The sequence below is a fragment of the Mastacembelus armatus genome, chromosome 13 (assembly GCF_900324485.2).
Source record: "Mastacembelus armatus chromosome 13, fMasArm1.2, whole genome shotgun sequence".
In the NCBI taxonomy this organism is placed as follows: domain Eukaryota; kingdom Metazoa; phylum Chordata; class Actinopteri; order Synbranchiformes; family Mastacembelidae; genus Mastacembelus; species Mastacembelus armatus.
In genome coordinates, this window is record NC_046645.1 from 16,596,551 (window position 1) to 16,617,480 (window position 20,930).

Consider the following 20,930-nt stretch of genomic DNA (forward strand, 5'->3'; position numbering starts at 1 on the left):
TTGTTAGAGCGGGAAGAGTCGACGGGAGGGTAAGTTTGAACGGAACAGGTTGTGTTCATTTTATATTTTTTAATATTTATAGTGGAACAGCTAGCACTGTTTTCTGCATGGTATTGCCAGCTTAACCACGTGATATGTATACGAGTACTGAATGAAAGTATCTGTGGAAAACGTAACTTTAGCTTGAGGCATTAGCTACAGTAGTTTGTACTGTTAACCTGTAACGTTAGGTTGAGTTAGTAACTAAGCTAGCTAGCAAGTAACTGTCACACAGCCCTTAAGTGGCAGCTTCAATCAAGAAAAAGCAAAATAAGATTTGAGCTTTATTAACTTTACACTGAACGTGTGTTTGTACAACATGTAGTTAAAATGGGATTTATCAGACTAGAGTTATTTCTGTGAAGCAGGAACATGGCTGCATCCCCAGTGGAATACACCATTGGTGGGGTTAAGATCCACTTCCCCTGCAAGGCTTATCCATCCCAGCTGTCCATGATGAATTCAGTGAGTAGCATCTTCACTGCTTCAAAAATAAAGTGCTCTTGCTTACATGCCTTTTATAAATTATTCAGAATTGTTTGGTTGCCATGTAACGAGTAGTGTCATAATACATTATTAAATCCAAAGAATTCTGGAGTTGTAGATTTATGGAACACAATTGCCAACTGTAGTGATTCAAGTGTCTTACACAATAGGTTTGGGTTTGGCCCATTAGTTGTTTTCATATTCATAATCAAAACAGTGGTTAATGTGACACTACAAAAATACATATCATCTGGATTGACAGTGTTCACAAACTGTATGACCAGAGAGTAGTGCTTATCTATAAAGCCAGTTCACTGACAGTGTAAATATGTTTGTACTTTCTCTACAGATCATACGAGGACTGAACCATGGGCAGCACTGTTTGCTTGAGAGTCCCACAGGAAGTGGAAAGAGCTTGGCCTTGTTGTGCTCTGCTCTTGGCTGGCAGCAGGCTCAGCTTGGTAAGTCAGCTCTGACTGAGACTAACGAAAAAAAGGTGTATATGTACCATTGAATATCTTATCCCAGCAGCATCTGTTTGCATCGGGGCAAGTGAACATTTAGTCTTTGAAGTATGATATGTGGGAAGCAGGAAAAACAGGCAAGCTTTTAAGGATCTGAGTGACTTTGACAAGGGCCAAATTGTGATGGCTGGATGACTCGGTCATAGCACCTCCCTTAACTGCAGGTCTTGTTGGGTGTTTCTGGATTGCAGTGGTTAGTATTAGGGCTGCAACAAACAACTGTTTTAATAATGACCATAGTGTACCCATCTTCTGATGGCTACTTCCAGCAGAATAATGCACCATGTCCATCCATCCATTATCTATACCTGCTTATTCCTTAACCAGGGTCATGGGGATCTGCTGGAGCCTCTAGCTTTCTTTCGGGTGGGAAGGCAGGGGTACACCCTGGGCAGGTCACCAGTCCATCGCACTGCACCATGTCACAAAGCTGAAATCATCTCAAACTGGTTTCTTGATCATGACAATGAGTTCACTGTACTCTAATGGCCTCCACAGTTACCAGATCTCAATCAAATAGAACACATTTGGGATGCGGTGAATCGGGAGATTTGCATCATGGATGTGCTGCTGACAAATCTGCAGCAACTGTGTGATGCTATCATGTCAATATGGACCAAAATCTTTGAGGAATGTTTCCAACACCTTGTTGAATCTATGCCACAAAGAATTAATGCAGTTCTAAAGTAACCCAGTACTAGCATGGTGTACCTAATAAAATGGCTAGTGAGTGTAGAGAATATAAAGAAATTTTTCAACCTTTTATTTTAAAAATATAAAGATTAAACAACAAAGGAGTTTGCTAAACATGTAATAAAAATATAACAAACTGAATTTATCTGATGACATTTCAAAAAATCGTATACTTTGTTACATTAAAAAAGGCACTTGTTTATTAGAATTTCACACTGAAAGCAAAAGTGAGTGGGGCATTAGCCCTACGCTGTTCCACGCTGAAATCAACTTGATTATCTCCCTGGACAATCTCCTATTGTGTGCTGCATGAGTTAAAAAAATAAAAAAACATCAACTATCACTGGACGTAATTGTCATGAAATTGTTTGGAGTTTAACCCTCATGTGCTGTTCAGGATGTTTTCATCCACCAAGGGTCATTTTTCACTCTTAATTTGGCCATAACCGTCACTGTATTTCAACAAATGGAATGATTTTTGGTGACAAATCTTAATTTGACATCAATTTTGGAAATATGATTTTGAAATTTACCATAGGTCAATAATACACTGTGGGCAAATTCACTACCTTTTGTTATGTTTGGGATGAAAACATCCACAAAAATAAAATACTGTAAAAATATATGATACATTTTTTTTCCCCAACTTTTTTTGCCTAAATCTGTTAATCAATTTCAGTTCTGATCAAAACTGCTAAATGTATTAAAAAATCCAGGATTTTAACTCTTTAAATGCCAATTTCATAAGTGATGTCACAGATTTAGGGAAAAAACAGAAAAAGATTGTGGACTGGATATTTTTTGCCTTTTATCAGTGTTTTTGTGCAGCATTAGATTTGAATTTTTTCTAATTTACTGTTTGTGGAGGTTTTTACTCCATTGACTGACATTATGACATTATCATCAATTATGACATTTTTTGACTGCACAGCCAGGACACTATATAATCATGCATTCTTGATGGTTGGTGGTTTCCCCTGTTGGGAAGAGGTAAAATTTGTGATTTTTACTGTTGACAACCAAGTGGCCCCATTAACCCTTTACACAGGCCTGTGCATAGCACGCTTAGTTTCTGACTTTTATATGGAGTTTTATATGAACTATATCAGCATATTATAGTGTGTGTGTGTGTGTGTGTGTGCGTGCGTGCGTGCGTGCGTGCGTGCGTGCGTGTTCAGTCTTTCCAGCAGGACTTGCAGGATATCACCTCCTGCTCTTTGCAAGTGTGTGTACCACAACAGATGAAAGTGCTGGCTGTTTTTTGTTTTTTGTTATGCTGTTTTTAGAAATTCATTAAATGTGCCAGAGGAAATGATGCCTAAAAACACAGAGATTAAGGATGACATTGATGCCTCATGCCTATGTCGTAGTCAGTGTGGACTAACATTTGATAAACTTCGTCAATTGGCCTGAGAGCTATAAACATTTTACTGGATTACTGATTATCTGACCACATAACAGAAAAACTAGAACAAGAAGGCACCACCGCTGTCCACATAAGTGTTAATATTCTTTCATTCTGGAAAATGTGCCTTTCACTCTTCTGTCATTTTTGTCTCTGCAGCTGGTCACCATGTGCCACTGCAAACAGCTACAGTGGGTACGGAAAGTATTCAGACCCCTTTAAATTTTTCACTCTTTGTGTCATTGCAGCCATTTGCCAAAATCAAAAAAGTTCATTTTATTTCTCATTAATGTACACTCAGCACCCCATCTTGCCAGAAAAAAGCAGAAATGTAGAAATTTTTGCGAATTTATTAAAAAAGAAAAACTGAAATATCACATGGTCATAAGTATTCAGACCCTGTGCTCAGTATTGAGTAGAAGCACCCTTTTGAGCTAGTACAGCCATGAGTCATCTTGGGAATGATGCAACAAGTGTTTCACACCTGGATTTGGGGATCCTCTGCCATTCTTCCTTGCAGATCCTCTCCAGTTCTGTCAGGTTGGATGGTCAACGTTGGTGAACAGCCATTTTCAGGTCTCTCCAGAGATGCTCAATTGGGTTTAGGTCAGGGCTCTGGCTGGGCCAGTCAAGAACGGTCACAGAGTTGTTCCGAAGCCACTCCTTTGTTATTTTAGCTGTGTGCTTAGGGTCATTGTCCTGTTGAAAGGTGAACCTTTGGCTCAGTCTGAGGTCCTGAGCACTCTGGAAGAGGTTTTCTTCCAGAATATCTCTGTACTTGGCCGCATTCATCTTTCCTTCAATTGCAACCAGTCGTCCCGTCCCTGCAGCTGAAAAACACCCCCACAACATGATGCTCCCACCACCATGTTTCACTGTAGGGATTGTATTGGGCAGGTGATGAGCAGTGCCTGGTTTTCTCCACACATACCGCTTCGAATTAACGCCAAAAAGTTCAATCTTGGTCTCATCAGACCAGAGAATCTTATTTCTCATAGTCTGGGAGTCCTTCATGTGGTTTTTGGCAAACTCTATGCAGGCTTTCATGTGTCTTGCACTGAGGAGAGGCTTCCGTCGGGCCACTCTGCCATGAAGCCCCGACTGGTGGAGGGCTGCAGTGATAGTTGACTTTGTGGAACTTTCTCCCATCTCCCTACTGCATCTCTGGAGCTCAGCCACAGTGACCTTTGGGTTCTTCTTTACCTCTCTCACCAAGGCTCTTCTCCCACGATTGCTCAGTTTGGCTGGACGGCCAGGTCTAGGAAGAGTTCTGGTCGTCCCAAACTTTTTCCATTTGAGGATTATGGAGGCCACTGTGCTCTTAGGAACCTTGAGTGCTGCAGAAATTCTTTTGTAACCTTGGCCAGATCTGTGCCTTGCCACAATTCTGTCTCTGAGCTCCTTGGGCAGTTCCTTCGACCTCATGATTCTCATTTGCTCTGACATGCACTGTGAGCTGTAAGGTCTTATATAGACAGGTGTGTGCCTTTCCTAATCAAGTCCAATCAGTTTAATTAAACACAGCTGGACTCCAATGAAGGAGCAGAACCATCTCAAGGAGGATCAGAAGAAATGGACAGCATGTGAGTTAAATATGAGTGTCACTGCAAAGGGTCTGAATACTTATGACCATGTGATATTTCAGTTTTTCTTTTTTAATAAATTTGCAAAAATTTCTACATTTCTGTTTTTTTCTGTCAAGATGGGGTGCTGAGTGTACATTAATGAGAAATAAAATGAACTTTTTTGATTTTGGCAAATGGCTGCAATGACACAAAGAGTGAAACATTTAAAGGGGTCTGAATACTTTCCGTACCCACTGTACATTACTAGATCTAACTAATCGACAAATATGTTCATTGCCAACTATTTTCATGATTTTTATCAATTTAATTGATAAATAAAAATAAGTTGTTTAAGGAAGGACAAACCGGACAACCGGTCAAAAATGAGGAGTACTGTACTGTCTACTGTTTGCACAGTATTGGGGGAGGGGTCATAATGTTGTGTCAGATCAGTGTTTTTTTTATTTAAAAAGAGTTGTTGTCTTGTTGTAATAGTATAGTTTAATTTTAATTGCAGTTTAACAGATCTTAAAACTTTATGCCAAAATTTTAAACCGTGTCCTTTCTCACAATTTTGTGGAGATTTTGTTGAAATACCCCCCCATGTACAGTCTGATAGTTATTTCTTTTTCTTTATGTGATGGCAGCTAAACTGCAAGGAATGGGAAATGTAATGGAGGACAAGAACCAGTCCGATAAAAATGCAGGAGGCTGTAAGAAGTCAGATTTCACCACCCCTTGTCAGTGTATGTGCCATTGCAAAGCTAGCAAGACCTCAGCTAAACCTGCAGCTTTGGACCTCACTGTGTCACCTTGTAAAGAGATGACACAGCATACGTCTGCAACACCGGAATACAGTAAGCAGCTTTCAGATTTCTTTGGTGGGGCAGGAAACACTGTAAAACATGTTATGTGAGTATTAATGATTCTGTGTATATTAACAGTGTAATACTGTCTGCTCCTGCTTGACCATTGGATACATGAGTGTGTGGATATAATTTTCTGTCATGTCACATGTACTTTCATATTGCAATATTGACATGTCATGAGATAAGTTATAGTCAGTATGGCTGACAGACATCACAATGTTGAGCCACTGAATGATTTAATGATGATTTAATCTAGTCGTGACAATTCGAGAGACATCGTCCAGCCCTAATGATAAGTTTCCAGATATTCATTTGACAAACTACCACAGAAAATAACTGGAGATGGAAATGTCTGTTTAACACACTAACAAATAGAGGATATGTCATGTTTTAAGAATAAAGAGCTGGACCCAAGATTGCAGACTCAAAACTCAGTTGCCAGGATCCACACACTCATATTCACATTTATACACATAAACACACATGGAGATTGAAAAAAAGAGAGACAGGCAGACAATCTGGCTGTATCTTGACAGGGTATGCCATCCCATTGAGGCAACAAATGCGTAAATCCATCAAAGTAATCCTGACAATTGAAAATGTTCACATTCTAATAATTAAGTTTATAGTTCTGTTCCTTCTCTGCCCAGTGAGTTACGCTCACTCTCAGTTCTTCTGCCAGTTCTTCTGTAATTCAATTCCTTCTCTTGCTCTGGTTTCTCTCTCCCACTAAATAGACAGGGGTTAATTGCCAAAATGGTGCCAGGTGCACCATGTTTCTGCATTCACACACACACATATACACACACAACCGATGATGTGTGTATGCCTCACTTTTCCCTTCCCACACATTTTCATAAGAAAATGTACACATTATACATCTCTATCATATTTCGGAAACTGTATCTGGTTTCTTTCTCAGTCCCAACTTTGGCAGTCAGTATATTAGTACTCATCATGTAAACTTTTTCTTATTATATGCTACATTTATTTAAAAAGACTAAGGTATTCACATTTTAATAGTGATGGCCTAATTAATGCTTTTTCTGTTTGTGCCAAAAAAAAAAAAAAATCCAGGACCTCAGGACTTCAAACTAAAGCCTAGATGTAAAAAAAAAAAAAAAAAAGCCTAGATACAAAAAAATGTTGGGTACTTACTTATTAGTGAGTGATTGTACTTATTATTTGTTTAAGGGGCACTAAGCTATTTCACTGTTACACTGTTTATGATCCTAACCTTTTTGTATTGCTCTAGAGCTGTTACAAGAGGAGTCACAGCCTAAGAAATCATCTTTAGCCTCTCGCCTGTCTGAAAAGTTACAGTCTTGTCTCAGCTCTGACTGCGGGAAAGACGATGACTTCCAGCCGGACCGAAAACGCATTCGACCAGCTGAAACCAAGGTAGTGATAGATGCTTTGTAAATACTGTTTTACATTTATTTTCACAGTAATTGTGTAAAACATTTAAAGACTGACTGTACAATATACACTTTTGGTCTTGTGGCGTGAAAAGAAAGAAATTGAAATTGTGGCATTGCACTAGAAGATAAATTTGATGGCAACTTGCAGTACTGTATTGTCATAGTTTGCTGCTCACCATAACAATGTTCCTGAGATGCAGGTAAAAAGATATTTAAAAGATAGAAACTTACTGTGATGCTGCCACCACCATTCTTCAACACAGGGATAGGATTAACCAGCTGATGCTGGGTGTTCTCCAGACATGCAGTTGGAGTTCTGCCCAAAAGTTTTTGGTTTTTTTTTCTCATCCGACCAGAGAATTTCCTCATGCTCTCTGAATCCTGTAAATGCTGTTGTACAAACTCTAAGATAACCATCCTCAGCCTTTTACTCAAAGTGGCTTTGTCTAATTACTCTGCCACAAAGGCCTGACTGCTGATTTGGAAGTCCTTCCAGTCTCCCATCTCCCAGCTCTGTCACCTCCCTGACCAAAGCACTCCTTGCCTGATTGCTCAGTTTGGTCTGATGAACAACTCTTAAGAAAGCGTCCTTGTGGTTCCAGACATCTGACAATTAGTGAGGACACAATGATCCAGGGAATACTCAGTTTTAGAAATGGTTTTATTCTCTTGATATGCCATATGAATTGTGGCGCATTATATACACACACGTCTTTCTGAACATTGTCTTATCACTTCACTTCAGTTGTTGTAGACACATGGCCTATCATTAAGACCTGTCTACATCAAGGATAAGAAAAACATCAATCACGAAACATAATTTCAGGTTTTGACTTTTAATACATTTGCAAACATAAAAACGCTTTATCTATGGGAGATTTTGAGTGTATATTGAGGGGTAATTTTATCCATTTAAAATGAAATCTAAAACAAAATAAAGTGTTGTGCATTTTCAAATGTAAAGTCTGAAGCCACAAAAAATTTTGATATTATCCCATTAGATAATCAGATAATTCAGTGACATATTTTTGCAATTAAAATAATGTATATTGACAATAGACACATTAAGCATCTTTGGCTAAATGAGCTACTACTGGGTCTAAAAAAGAAATGTTGAGTAATCTACAGCCCAGTGAAGTAAAGTGCCTGCATTTGTTCCTCAGAGCCGGAAAAGACAGCGTCTAGAGCTTGGAGTGGTATTTATAGATGATGACTCGAAACCAGAAAATAAGCCTTCAGGTTCTCAGAGTTGGACTACAGAACCAAACGATCCCGCTGCCAGTATGTCTTCATCATACAGTGTGAGTACATTAAAGACAGAGATGCAATGTTACAATAGTAACAGTAATAGTATTGTGGTTTTACTGAAAATGGGGATGATATTATCCTTTCTATTCATTTTCTCCAGAGGTTAGTGACTGTGGACCACCTTTGATGTTACCCATATGGTGTAAGCTAATCATTGTCACACTAACCTGGCCCTGTAACTTGGACACCTTATGGAGCTATCAATAATATTAATAACACTGCTTGCTTTTCCTGCAATGACATGTAAATATGTCTGCTGTGGAAAAGGTCCACTGTGTATGCTGGCTCACAAACATTTTACTGGGACATTTAAATGACAAGAGTCATCATTACTGTTATTTGTTATGCTGGTCCTGCGGTAAGATTTTAAATTTTCTGTTGTGAAAAATTCTGTTGCACAGTGTCAGGATTTTAAATCCTGACAGAGAAACACAGGTTTGGTAACCCCCTCATGGACGATATCAGTGAAGAAGTAGTTTTGAACATTCTTTCCTGCAAGTATTTTATGGTTACACCGTGTCTGCAGTAGTTTCAGAATCATCATTCACTGTCACCACTGGGTGGTGCTATACTCCACTAAACTGACCAAGGCTGTGGTTAAAACAGGCAGCCTTGTCATGTTTCAAACATGGATAGGCTTGAAATTAGACAAATTTGAACATTAGTTAATTGTGTGCTTTTGAACTGTTCTGATTAGTCACATGATCATTTTTGTTTCTTCTTAGCATTGTAGTTATCGAGCCAAGTTATCAGAGAACCTCTATGGCATGTTTTAAAATGAAATTGAAAGTCTAAAGTGCACAGAGTGAACAGGAATTGTGCAAGTACTGTAACCTAGGGTGCCTCTGTGGTGCTTATTATTACATCCGACACAGTTTTCTAGGTGGACAAACTATGTGAGGTCCATCTGTCAATACGACTGACTGAGACAAATAAATAAATGTTCACTCACCAGTCAGTGATGATCAGTGATCAGTGTTTCTTTATATTAACTGCTTTGTAGTTTACCACTGGTGCTATCCAATAACATAAAACTGCCCAGTTGCAACCAAACTGATTGTTTTCCTGGTTTTTCGTGTAGGCCATGTTTATAGTTACGGACAGTTATGTATAACTTACTGGTACTGGCAAAGTTGACAGATATGTTTAGCTAGATAGTCAAGGACTTTAAAGAGTGTGTGTTTCTTTTGACGTCTGTCTGCACTTTGCTTTTTTTTTAACAGTTACATTAGTAATGGATCGATGCGGACCAGATATTGGTTCCTTGCAGGCTGTACATGTCCATTTGGGGTTCAGGGGTGTCTACGGTCTCATATCAATCTTTTGCTGTAGTCAGAATAAACCAAACATAGTGCATCAAGTAACACCATATTCTTAAAGGTATAAAGATGCTGTTTGTTGTGAGTAATCCATGTTCCTGAGGTTGCTGCACATTAACTCATAATCATACTCATACTCAGCATAGAAAGCTGTTGAACTTTCACAACTGCACGTAAACATGCCACAGTTGTGTAGCTTGGATTTTAGAGCTATGGATGATGGGAGGTGGAAAAAGAGGAGGAGGGAAAGTAAAGTCGAAAAAGCGCGTCCGTCTCTGGTTTCCCTGCAGCTACGTGACCCGGGCTCTTTTGTCCCAAGAGCGCTGACTGACGGCCTGAATAGGGCCCTTTGAAGCAAGCTCCAGTTTTAATTAAGAGGGTTTGCCTCGCTTGGGCCGCTGATCTGTGAAAGCCACGGGGATAAATATTGAATGGGGTTCACCCGCTGGTTACTGTGCCCGAGGGATAAACAGGTGCTTTGGAGGACCTTGCCAGGGCCCCTACCTGCACATCATGAGGAGGGGGTGTTTGGTGTCATGTCTTCTGAGGTATTGGCTATTGTAGCCCACCCTTACTGGAATGTATTGTAGGCCTTCGAAAGCCAAAGAATACAAAGCAAATTGGTGTCCAGCAAGAGGTGCCAGTGATACCTTAGTGATCCATTGCTTGTACCCCCCAGTAAGTGCCCTCTGACTGGCTTTCTGGAGTGTGAAATTTTCATCTATCAGGTGTTGGCAGAAAGTATTGCAATAGAAGCCTACCTGTGACCTGACCTAATTTCTGTCAAATACAGAAATTTGTAGCAGCTGCATACACTTGCACCTAACAGTGTATATATAGCAACAAAACTCTTCGTACCTGAAGGAAGTAAATCGAAAGAAAATTAGTTTACATGTATTTATTAAAAAGCTAGTGAAAAGTATTAGTATACTTTTTAAGGTGTACCTGTCAAGAAAGTAGATTCTTTTGACAGACAAACCAAGGATATTATCATTGCTAGTGCCCCCTAAGAAGCACAAGTGCAATTGTTCTACACTAAAAGAACCAGTATGTGAGCAGTTCTGGCGTCCAGTTTGTCCCTTTTGCCAGTTACTGCATTCCTTGGTAGGGGTGTCTTCTCTGGGCTTTGGGGCCAGGCTTGAAACCTTGTTGTCCGGGCATCTCAGGAGGCAGGTGTGTAAAAGGATACTCTTGTGTCAGCTGTTTCCTGCTGCAGCTTTTGACAAGGGCCTCTATTCATCAGCAAACCCTTCTACACTGCCCCAACCCACCGCTACGCCCCCCTACCTGCAAATGAATAAGTAATTATTGGCCATCTTGGGGAAGGATATTTGGATGGCTCTATTTAATGTGGCAGCAGCAGGTAAGTTGATCGGGCTCAAGGCCCAGGCTGTGAAGCGTAACTGTTCCACAGGAGAGATGTAACTTGAACTGGTGTTGGGGCCCTGTTTATTTTTCACGTGGGCTCAGGGCTTGTTATCCATCTTAAGTCTGGCGAGATGGCTTTCTAAGGGCCCTCTGGCCTGCATTCCATCTCACATTGAAATATTTGATCGGCAAACATGCTTGGAAAATCTGAGCAGGTTGGTAACTTGAGATACTCATCTGTCATCAGAAGACAGACTACCTTCTGATCCCCATCATAAGTTGCACTGAGTGACAATACATACCTTTCATTCGTATGTGGAATTATTCAGATAACTCGTAGGGAATTCAGAAATAAATGTTACTGCCAAGCCTGTGAATTACGTGTATTTAATATTAACCAAAGCACTTGCAGTGGACAGGCGTGCATGTTAGTTTTTACTGGTATCATTCCACTACATGCTAAAGAGTTGAAAGTGCCAATATGTCAACATGTATCTTTATCAACTAAGCCCCAACAGTAAAACTGCCTTCTGGGGCATAATTTCAGAAGGTCACACACCTATTGATGTTTCAGTCAAATGATGGTGATTTCTCAAAATTTGTGGTCATCGTCTTCACACATTGTGTAACTGTAGATGGATACATCCAGTTGTGAGACTATTTGTTTTAATGTGATTTAAGGCACTAGGTTTTCTCACTCGCTATTTAAGTGAGCCATATCGATTAAATTTTATTTATATACATTTTTTTATATAATATATCAAATTTAATTTAATGTTGGTTCCAAGTAAGATCCAAAACCATTAAAAAAAAATCATCCAATTTGTCTTCAATTATAAAATGAACTGTCAAGGATCATACTATCAGCATTTGCTTGTACTGTGCCATTAATAGGACTCAACTGGACTGTGTAATGAAATGTTGAAATCTAGCTGTGATAACCTCTCAGTATTTATTTCTATTTCTCCATCCAGCCCCCACAACCCTGCTCCAGGTGCTCATGTGATTCTGCCAAAGAGAGTGTGAAGGACAGAGACACAGATGGCAAAAAGGAGATTCCTAAGATCTTCTTTGGCACTCGCACTCATAAACAGATAACTCAGATTGCCCACGAGCTGAAACGCACTGTTTACTCCAATGTGCCAATGACCATCTTATCCAGCAGAGATCACACCTGTGTCAACACAGAAGTGGTGTCTCACTTCAACCGCAATGAACGTTGCAAGGATCTGCTGGAGGCCAAGGATGTGAGGATGAACAAAAACACATACACACACGACCACATATAATTTATTTTTTTTATTTATTTTATTACATTAATATTTGAGATATTAGTTGGGCTTTGAGATCCATCATAGCAGACAGCAGCTGTATTGGACTTGAAAAGATAGCCTGGTGTTTTTCCTAGGCTGTGCCTGCCTTTTTTTTTTTTTTCATGTGATGACTTTGTCTTCAACTCCTTCTGCAGCTTCTCCAAATCATACTATCTCGTATAGTTTGGTGTGTGTTTGTGTGTGTGTGTGTGTGTGTGTGTGTGTGTGTGTGTGTGTGAGGGTGTGTGTGTGTGTGTGTGTGCGTGCGCGCGTGTGCGTTTGAGTATGAATATAGCAGTCGTGATGCAGGGCAGTGAAATACATACTTTCTTTTTGGGAGGGGGGGTAGTCATTTTCTTGTATTTTTACCTCAAATTATGACAAAGCAACACACACAGCTCCACTTAAGGAGCAGAGCTAGATCATTAAATTGACAGGGTGGATGTATCGGATGAAAATAGCACATGTTAAATACTGGCTGCTCATGCTGCTAACGCTTCAGGTAACAGTGCAAATAAGCTAAGCCAAGTTCCAGATTCACAGATGTTATGGTGAGTACACCAAAGTCATTGTTATACTTTATGCCTTATACTTTATGGGAATCTGAATATCTGGTAATGTGAATAACAATTATGGTAACACTACTTTTATCCCATGAATGATGTAGTCTCTGACTCAGACCAGTTTAGCTCTGCTATTTTTCTGCACACTTTTGTTTCCCAATAACTTGTTGTGGACCTTTTATTCATTTGAACCAGGATTGACCCATGAAAACCAAGACATCATGACACAAATAGTATTTCTCCATGCAATGCAACTTTTATCCACTGGTGTATTGAATTACAGCATAAATGACTAGAAAATGTAATTATACGTTTTGATACCAATCAATTTCTCTCCCTCACATATATTAACTTGACTTAACACCATCTTTTACTGTGAACAGACAAGTGATTCTGTCACCCTGCAATAAAACCCTAGCCCGGTGTTGACTACTCCTAGAATAAATCCTTCAATGTAGCATCAGAAGAGCATTTATAATACTGCATTAGAGGCAAGAGACACTTATAACCCCCAAGGTCTTTGAATTGGGGCGCCAACTGGAATGCAAACAATTAAGCTGTCATTGGAGGTGTTTCACTCCAGTGGCAATTGTCTAACTTTGCCACATCAAATAGCTGCCCTGTTATAACCCCAGACTGATGCTCTATGTCTTCACCTCAGGGTTTAGTCTAGTTAGTGTCAGGTTACTATATTGTACAGACAAAGTGATTCATATACAAAACAGCACATTGTTAAGCTAATGGTGGCTTCAGTCAAAAAGCTGTCCTCTGTTTTAACTTTGCTGTAAGCTGTCTTGACTTTCCTAAATGTGGCTGTACTGGTCATTAATCCTTCAACTCACTTTTCACCATGCAGTCAGGGTTCAGTGTCAGCAAAGTGTCCAAGTTTAGCACTTCATTGTGAGAAGTAGACCATTTCATCCAAAGAGTGGCTGGAGGTTACTGAGCCTACTTGTGTACAGTATTTGTGTGACAGTGTCACCTCAAGCAATTCAATTCATAAAGAATAGGGTGGGATATCTAAAGCAGGCACCTCTGCTGACAGAGTAATTGGGGCTTGGTACAATAAGATGCTGCTTTTTTACACATCTATATTCACTGTGTCAGGACATGCAAGCCACTACAAAAGCTGGAACACCTAATCACAGACCTGAAATAGTGTGTCATTTCTAGTCAAAGGGGAACCTACTTCTAGAAATCTAACAAATTCTAATGTTACACATTTTAAACTGTATTATTATTTAAACTGGATTACTCCAGACAAATAAAAAGCATTATGTGAGACTTTTGAATCAAAAGCTGCTCTAAGAATAGATTTGTTATATAATAGTTTTTCTTCACATTTTCATAAAATTGCAGTACCAAAATAATGTAAAGCTTTGTGGCTTTTCTGTGTATTTTTTTTTTTAGCAGTGGAACATCAAACCTGTCATTGGAATGGACAAAGATTAAAAAAAAAAAAAAATAGCCAGCAGTTTTTGTGATAATTGGTCAATCATTTTGAGTCATTCTTTTTTTTAACCCTTGTGCACTGTTTGAAAACACTACCCTTTCGTTATGCTCAGGATGAAAACATCCACTAAAATAAACTCCTGTAAAAATATATCAGATAGTTTTTTGCATAAATCTGTTAATCAACTTCAGTTCTGATCAAAACTACTAAATCTTAAAAAAAAAAATCCTGGGATTTTAAAATCCTGGAAATTTTTTTTTTTTTTTTTGACATTTAGTACTTTTAATCAGAACTCAAGTTTATTAACAGATTTAAGCAAAAAAAAATTGAAAAAAATATTTGTCTGATATATTTTTTACAGAAGTTTGTTTTAGTGGATGTTTTCATCCCGAACATAACGAAAGGGTAGTGAATTTGCCCCTAGAGTATTATTGACCTATGGAAAATTTCTAAATCATATTTCCACAATTTATGTCAAATTAAGGTTTGTCACCAAAAATCATTCCATTTGCTGAAATACTGTGAAGGTTATGGCCAAATTAAGAGAAAAATGACCCTTGGTGGATGAAAACATCCCGAACAGCACATGAGGGTTAAATTCACTAGGTCCTGGAGTAAATGCTTTCTGCTTCTAGTTTTGTGTGATAGTGAGCAGAATGTTAGTTTTGGACTTACTGGTCATCTGTAAATGACCAAAACATCTTGATTTGATTTGTCACTTGTTGAGCCCAAATATTAGTTCTAGGAACTTGTCCTTAAACTGGGTGGAGATTTAAACAACCCCAAAACCCAAGACTACATATTGTGTTAAAAAAAAAAAAAAAAAAAAAAAATCAGATTGAGATGCTGTGGCATGACCTTAGACAGGCCATATGTGGTCGAAAACCCTCCAGTGTGGCTGAATTAAAACAATTCTGCAAAGAATAGTGGGCCACAATTCCTCCACAGCGATGTGAAAGACTGATGTGCCAGTTGTCGCAAATGCTCGATTGCAGTTGTCTCCAAGGGGGCTGCAACCAGTTATTAGGTTTAGGGGACGATTACTTTTTTGAATAGGACCAGGCAGGTTTGGACAACTTTTTTTCCCCTTAATAAATTATATCATTTAAAACTGCATTTTGTATTTGCTCTGGTTATCTTAGTGTAATATTAAAATTTGTTTGATGATCATTCAAGTGTGGCAAAAAAAAAAAAATCAGGAAGGGGGCAAATACTTCTTCAGAGCACTGTATGTGATCTTGCATGTTGAGCCTTGTGTGCTGATCCCCTTTGCTGATTATCTTTGTCACAGTTGCTAATAAACAATGTTTGCAGTACTGTACCATTGCTTATATCTAATTTCTCTGTATCTTTAAAAATGTGTGTAAAACAGGGCAAGTCATGCCGCTACTACCACGGTGTTCAGAAGATGCGGGACCAGTACACGCTACAACAGGTTCACGGACTGCGTGAAGCCTGGGACGTCGAGGACCTGGTCACATTGGGCAAGCGGCTCCGCTCGTGTTCCTACTATGCTGCTCGTGAACTTATGCAGGGGGCCTCAATCATTTTCTGCCCATACAACTATCTCCTGGACCCAATGATCAGAGAGAGTGTTAGTAGAGATTAATGCAGGAATTTGAAGAATTTTAGAACAGTCTATTGAAATATTATTTCAAAATATTTCAAGGAGTGGGAGGAACAAATAAGATAAAATCTTAGAAGCAGACCATATGTTATATAATGTCAACGTATTAGCCACGTTTCATCGTCTTCATCCCTTCTTTCATTGCCCATGTTCTGCAGATGGAGATCAACCTTGCAGGCCAGATCTTGGTGCTGGATGAAGCCCACAATATTGAGGATTGTGCAAGGGAGAGTGCCAGCATCACCTTAGACTATAAAAGTCTGCAGATGTCCAGTGATGAACTTGACAGCATGGTCAATAACAACATTAGACGCTCCAAACATGAGCTACTTAGAAATTTCTGCTACAGTCTGATCAAGTCAGTGACTTAATTTAGTATATATGTGGTTCTTTTAATTTGAGTAGATGTTTACTCAGAATGTCTTTTTGTGTAGTTGGATCCAGGAGAGCAAAAGTCTGATGTTGGAACGGGAATATGAGGCTGCTAGTAAAGTCTGGAGTGGGAAGGATATAGTTGGAATCTTTCACAACCTGGGCATCACTGCTGATACCTTTAGCATTCTGAAGGTACCAAATAACTTTTCCCTTACTTTTTTTGTATAGTTATATTTGTTAGGAATTTATAATATACATTTTTCAAGCTATGTAACACCAGTACATTTCATTTTTACAACAAAAACAACAAAAATTAACAGAATATCCCACCCACCCCTGAACCCCCTACACTGTATACAAGAGTAAGTATATAATTACAAACAACTCCTTGGTCAATAAACTAAAAGACCAATAAAAGGTCAGAGATTAAGGTTGATCACTCACCTAAGTCCAGTTGTCAGAACTTTCAAAAAGGGAGTCCATATCCATTCAAGCACAGTTGGTTTCCCCCTCACAGTATCTTTTCAGGAGTGCAATAAGATATAAGTTTGTTTATCCAATGATTTTGGCTTTGAGGTCCTGTAGATTTCCCATAAGCACCATTAAAATAAATTAGTATTTCATTCACAAGGTGGTATTGATGATGTAACATCACCCAGTAGCCAGATCTTAGGGTCAGAGTCCAAGTTAAATCCACACACTTCAGAAGTTGTTGTCATAACATATTTCCATTAGACACTTCACATCTTATGAAAAGTGAAAGTGACTTATGTGGCCAAGTATAAACAGAATTGTGCTCTGCATTTAACCCATTCCAAAGTGCACACACACAGCAGTGAACACACTCACGGAGCGGTGGGCAGCCAGTGCTGCGGCGCCCGGGGAGTATTGAAGGTGGACAGGGTGCTGGCTATTCACTCCGTGCCGTCAATTCCTGCCGGACCTGAGACTCATACCTGCAATTTTCAGGTTACAAGTCCGACTCCCTTTCCATTAGGCCATGACTGCCCCATTTTTGGCATTGGTCAGAGAAACCATTACTGAGTTCACTCAATCTATATGGATTTTAATCTGTTCTATGTAGAATATTAGTTTAGTAGAGGTAAATGTAGCAGTTTGTGCCATCTCTTTCTCACTTAAACTTTTTAGTTTACCATATGCATACCAGTACACCCCACCGTTCCTAGTTAAGTTCTTTGCATTCTGTGAATTTTGCAATTATTACTAGAAGATAACAGCTCCAACATGAATGAAATCTAGGTTTAGTTCAAATGGGCAATCTAAGCTTTAAGCACAGAACCCTCACAGCTTCCAACCAACATCACCTGTGTGTTCAGTGTGAATGCCAGAGGGTCAGAGAGTTTAAGGATTGATACAGTTTTTAGTAGATTGATCTTGTTTGCTATTTCACTCCATTCAGACATTTTGTGTATAAGAAAAATAATGCCAGAAATTAATGTGTATATATATACTACATATAACTTAATACAACATAACATCACAGTTTGCACGTGAAATCATTTTATTAGTTTACCTGTAGTCTTGCACTGTAGTGAAAGAAAAAAAAAATCTTAGACGTGGGTGAAACGTATGTGAAAGTGTCAAGAGTATGACAATTAACAAAGCCCACTACCAGCATCTTCATATTAATCACCTTTAGCAAAAGAGAATTTGACTTTCACCTCACGGAAAAAGAAGCAACAGGGTTCATGACAAGTTTAAGCTTCATTCTACACATAAGCATCATCAGCATTGCTGGTATAAAATCAGCCTCAGTGTGGTCTAGTGTATTCTATCTATCTATTCTATCTAGTGGTAAAAGTACTTAGGACTGCTATTACATCTTTATTAATTGCTATGTTCACTGGGCTCTGTGCTTCAACACATTCAGTATGACATAAAATAGAGAATACTGTATGCTAGAGGTCTATGTCAGTATAGAAAGATAGAGAGATATAGCCCTTTTAAAACCAGTGTCCAGGGGTTCCAAAGTAATGTGGGCCCTTGACTACTAAACATCATTCTATGAACTGATGAAACAAATATCAATCTCTGGTCTCTGTGTCTGTTCTCAAATGGAAAAGGCAAAGTGTGGAAAAACAGGAGCTACACATAACCCAAAGCAAATCACCTCATTTGTCAAACATGGAGCTTGTTGTGTTAGCACCTTTCTATGGCAACTATGGCTGACAATAAACTGGAACACTAGCATTTATTGATGATTTTATTTCAGATACAGATAGAGAGATTAAAAAAGATAGATAGGACAAAAACATGCAACTGTCCAAATACTTTGTAGTGTAATTCTTCCACTGTCATTTTGTTCAACAGCAAAACTTGGCAGCTATTCTGGAGAAGGAGGAGCGTGTTGGTTTCGTTAATGGTAAAGAAGACATGGTGCAGATCCCAATTATCAGCTCAGCTACCTCCACTGTCCTTAAAAACCTGTTCATGGTTTTGGACTTCCTATACAGAGAGAACTGCAGGTCAGAAAGAGTCCAAAGAAGTTGCAAAATTCTAAGTTGCACTTATACATCAGCTGAATTCTTGTACAGGGTATAGAATTGAACAGTTGCTTTATTGTGCTCTCTGTATCTATAGGTTTGCTGAAGATTACCGGGTAGCTCTACAGAAGAGCTATGCTTGGAATAACCAGGTCCCACCTGATGTTCCTGACGCTCAGGGCTTTTTTGTTCGGCCATACCGAAGACAACGCCAGAGCGTCCGAATAAAGACAGAAGTCCTGACACTCAGCTTCTGGTGCCTCAACCCTGCTGTGGTGAGAGGTTAGATGTGGCAGACCCTGCCACAAAGGCCACATTGATCTGTTACTGAAGTCTGTAAAATTGAAGAAGGCTTGATTTTATAGACTCTGAAATGCAGGTTAGCTGCCAGGGGCTGGTAAAATGTCATATGAATAATTAAGTGTTGAAGGACATTTTTACTGTCTTGGTGGTCATGGCTAGCTAAAACTATGACAAATAACAGGGAGCGACACCAGTTTTGAACTTATAAGCATAGATGTAATTTTTAAAAAAACTAAGGATTTACTTCCAACACAATCCCAAAACCTATGAGGTGTGCAAGTCTGTTGTTGAAATATCTGTGGTGTAGCATTGTTTGGAGAACTGCGCTCTGTCTTTGCTGGAGTCTCATCTCTGTGGCAGCTCCCCTGGACCGGTGAAATGGGCTGCTTATAGGGTAGTCAAGAGTATGGGGCCCAGGTGCTCCAGCTCACCCAAACCATGGTCCTCTCACCTAATATCTGAAAGGCAGGAGAGAAGAAACAAGTACTGCCCGACATAGTCAGGGACCGTCATATGTTCTTTAACCTTCTCCTCATTTATGTTAATTATTTTCATTAATACATAAATTACTGCTGAACACCTCTTGGTCATGTGTTGTGTCTGTGTCTTCCAGGCTTTCTCTGACTTGAGTTGGTCGGTGCGCAGCATTGTGCTAACATCAGGAACTCTGTCACCCATGGGCTCCTTCTCCTCTGAACTTGGGGTGAAATTCTCCATCCAGCTGGAGGCCAACCATGTTATTAACAAGTCCCAGGTCAGTTGCCCATGACATTGAGCAGCTCAGATTTAATTCTAGGAACAACCCTGGGTTTTGTGGCAGCTTGGATAAGGCATATTTAGTGAGAGTGTTTACTAGAATAATGTGTTATCCTGCTTGATTTCTAGACCATAACTACAATCTCAGTTTGAAAATACCTTTTTTCCTATTGTTGCTTGTATAGCCTCCTTCTAAGAGAAACCTGGCAGAAACTTAGGGAAAACTCATTATTCTGATCTGTTACCAGCTGATGGCTGATCTTTTTGTTCTCCACCATTGGCAGGTCACTGTGGTGGACCCGCGGCTGTTTTTAAAGCTTCTTTTTATCCCTGTTCTCTCCCCTCAGCCCAGTTCTAAATTCATGGACCAATTATGGTGCAGTTTATCCCTCTCCAAAATGCATTTGTACACTTTGTATGTGTTATATCTGAGTTTTCTGATCTCTTAGCTAATACCATCCTGAGATAGGACAAGATTCATATGTGGTGATTTTAATATTCACTTGTGTTGCCCAAACAATTAGTTAGCTCTATTTGTCGCTTTTGATCTCACTCAGTCTATTCTTGAATCAACTCATTATTATGGGTATACATTAGACCTTGCCTGTTACTGACATAGACAAAGATTTTTGATCATTTCCCCTTATTTTTTAATGATGCAGTTGCTCCTGTTGCAGACATCTCTGCAGCATTTTTATCCATTGCCTGTCCTCCAAATTTGGGGCCTTTAAATTGGCACCTGAGGATTTTCTTGTTGGTTTCTCTTCAATGTGTTTGACTATGATGTTGCTGTTGGACTCTAAGGATTCCCACTAACAGTTTTTCAGATAATTACTCTAATTATATTGATTATTTTACCAATTACTTAGAGCTGTGCAAAAGCCTAAACCACTCAGCCTATACAGTCAGTGAAACAAGTTGTGTGTGTGATATCAGGAAAAGAAATGAAATTATAGATGACAGAAAATGGAATACAAACACAAAAGAAAATGTATTTGTACAGGGTCAGTGCTGTGGTGAGTATGAAAAGAGGCCATAG

General features: G+C 39.2%; 1 protein-coding gene across 1 annotated transcript in view; it reads left to right on the forward strand.

Annotated features, from left to right (window-relative positions):
• Positions 1-20,930, forward strand: part of brip1 (BRCA1 interacting helicase 1) — a 46,977-nt gene continuing 26,047 nt past the window's right edge. Inside the window, 13 exon segments of the mRNA XM_026299194.1 lie at positions 1-29; positions 408-504; positions 875-986; positions 5,360-5,569; positions 6,837-6,982; positions 8,166-8,303; positions 11,972-12,244; positions 15,699-15,920; positions 16,112-16,311; positions 16,388-16,520; positions 18,660-18,814; positions 18,930-19,107; positions 19,749-19,889. Coding sequence (XP_026154979.1) covers positions 412-504; positions 875-986; positions 5,360-5,569; positions 6,837-6,982; positions 8,166-8,303; positions 11,972-12,244; positions 15,699-15,920; positions 16,112-16,311; positions 16,388-16,520; positions 18,660-18,814; positions 18,930-19,107; positions 19,749-19,889 — 2,001 coding nt within the window. The 5' untranslated portion in view covers positions 1-29; positions 408-411.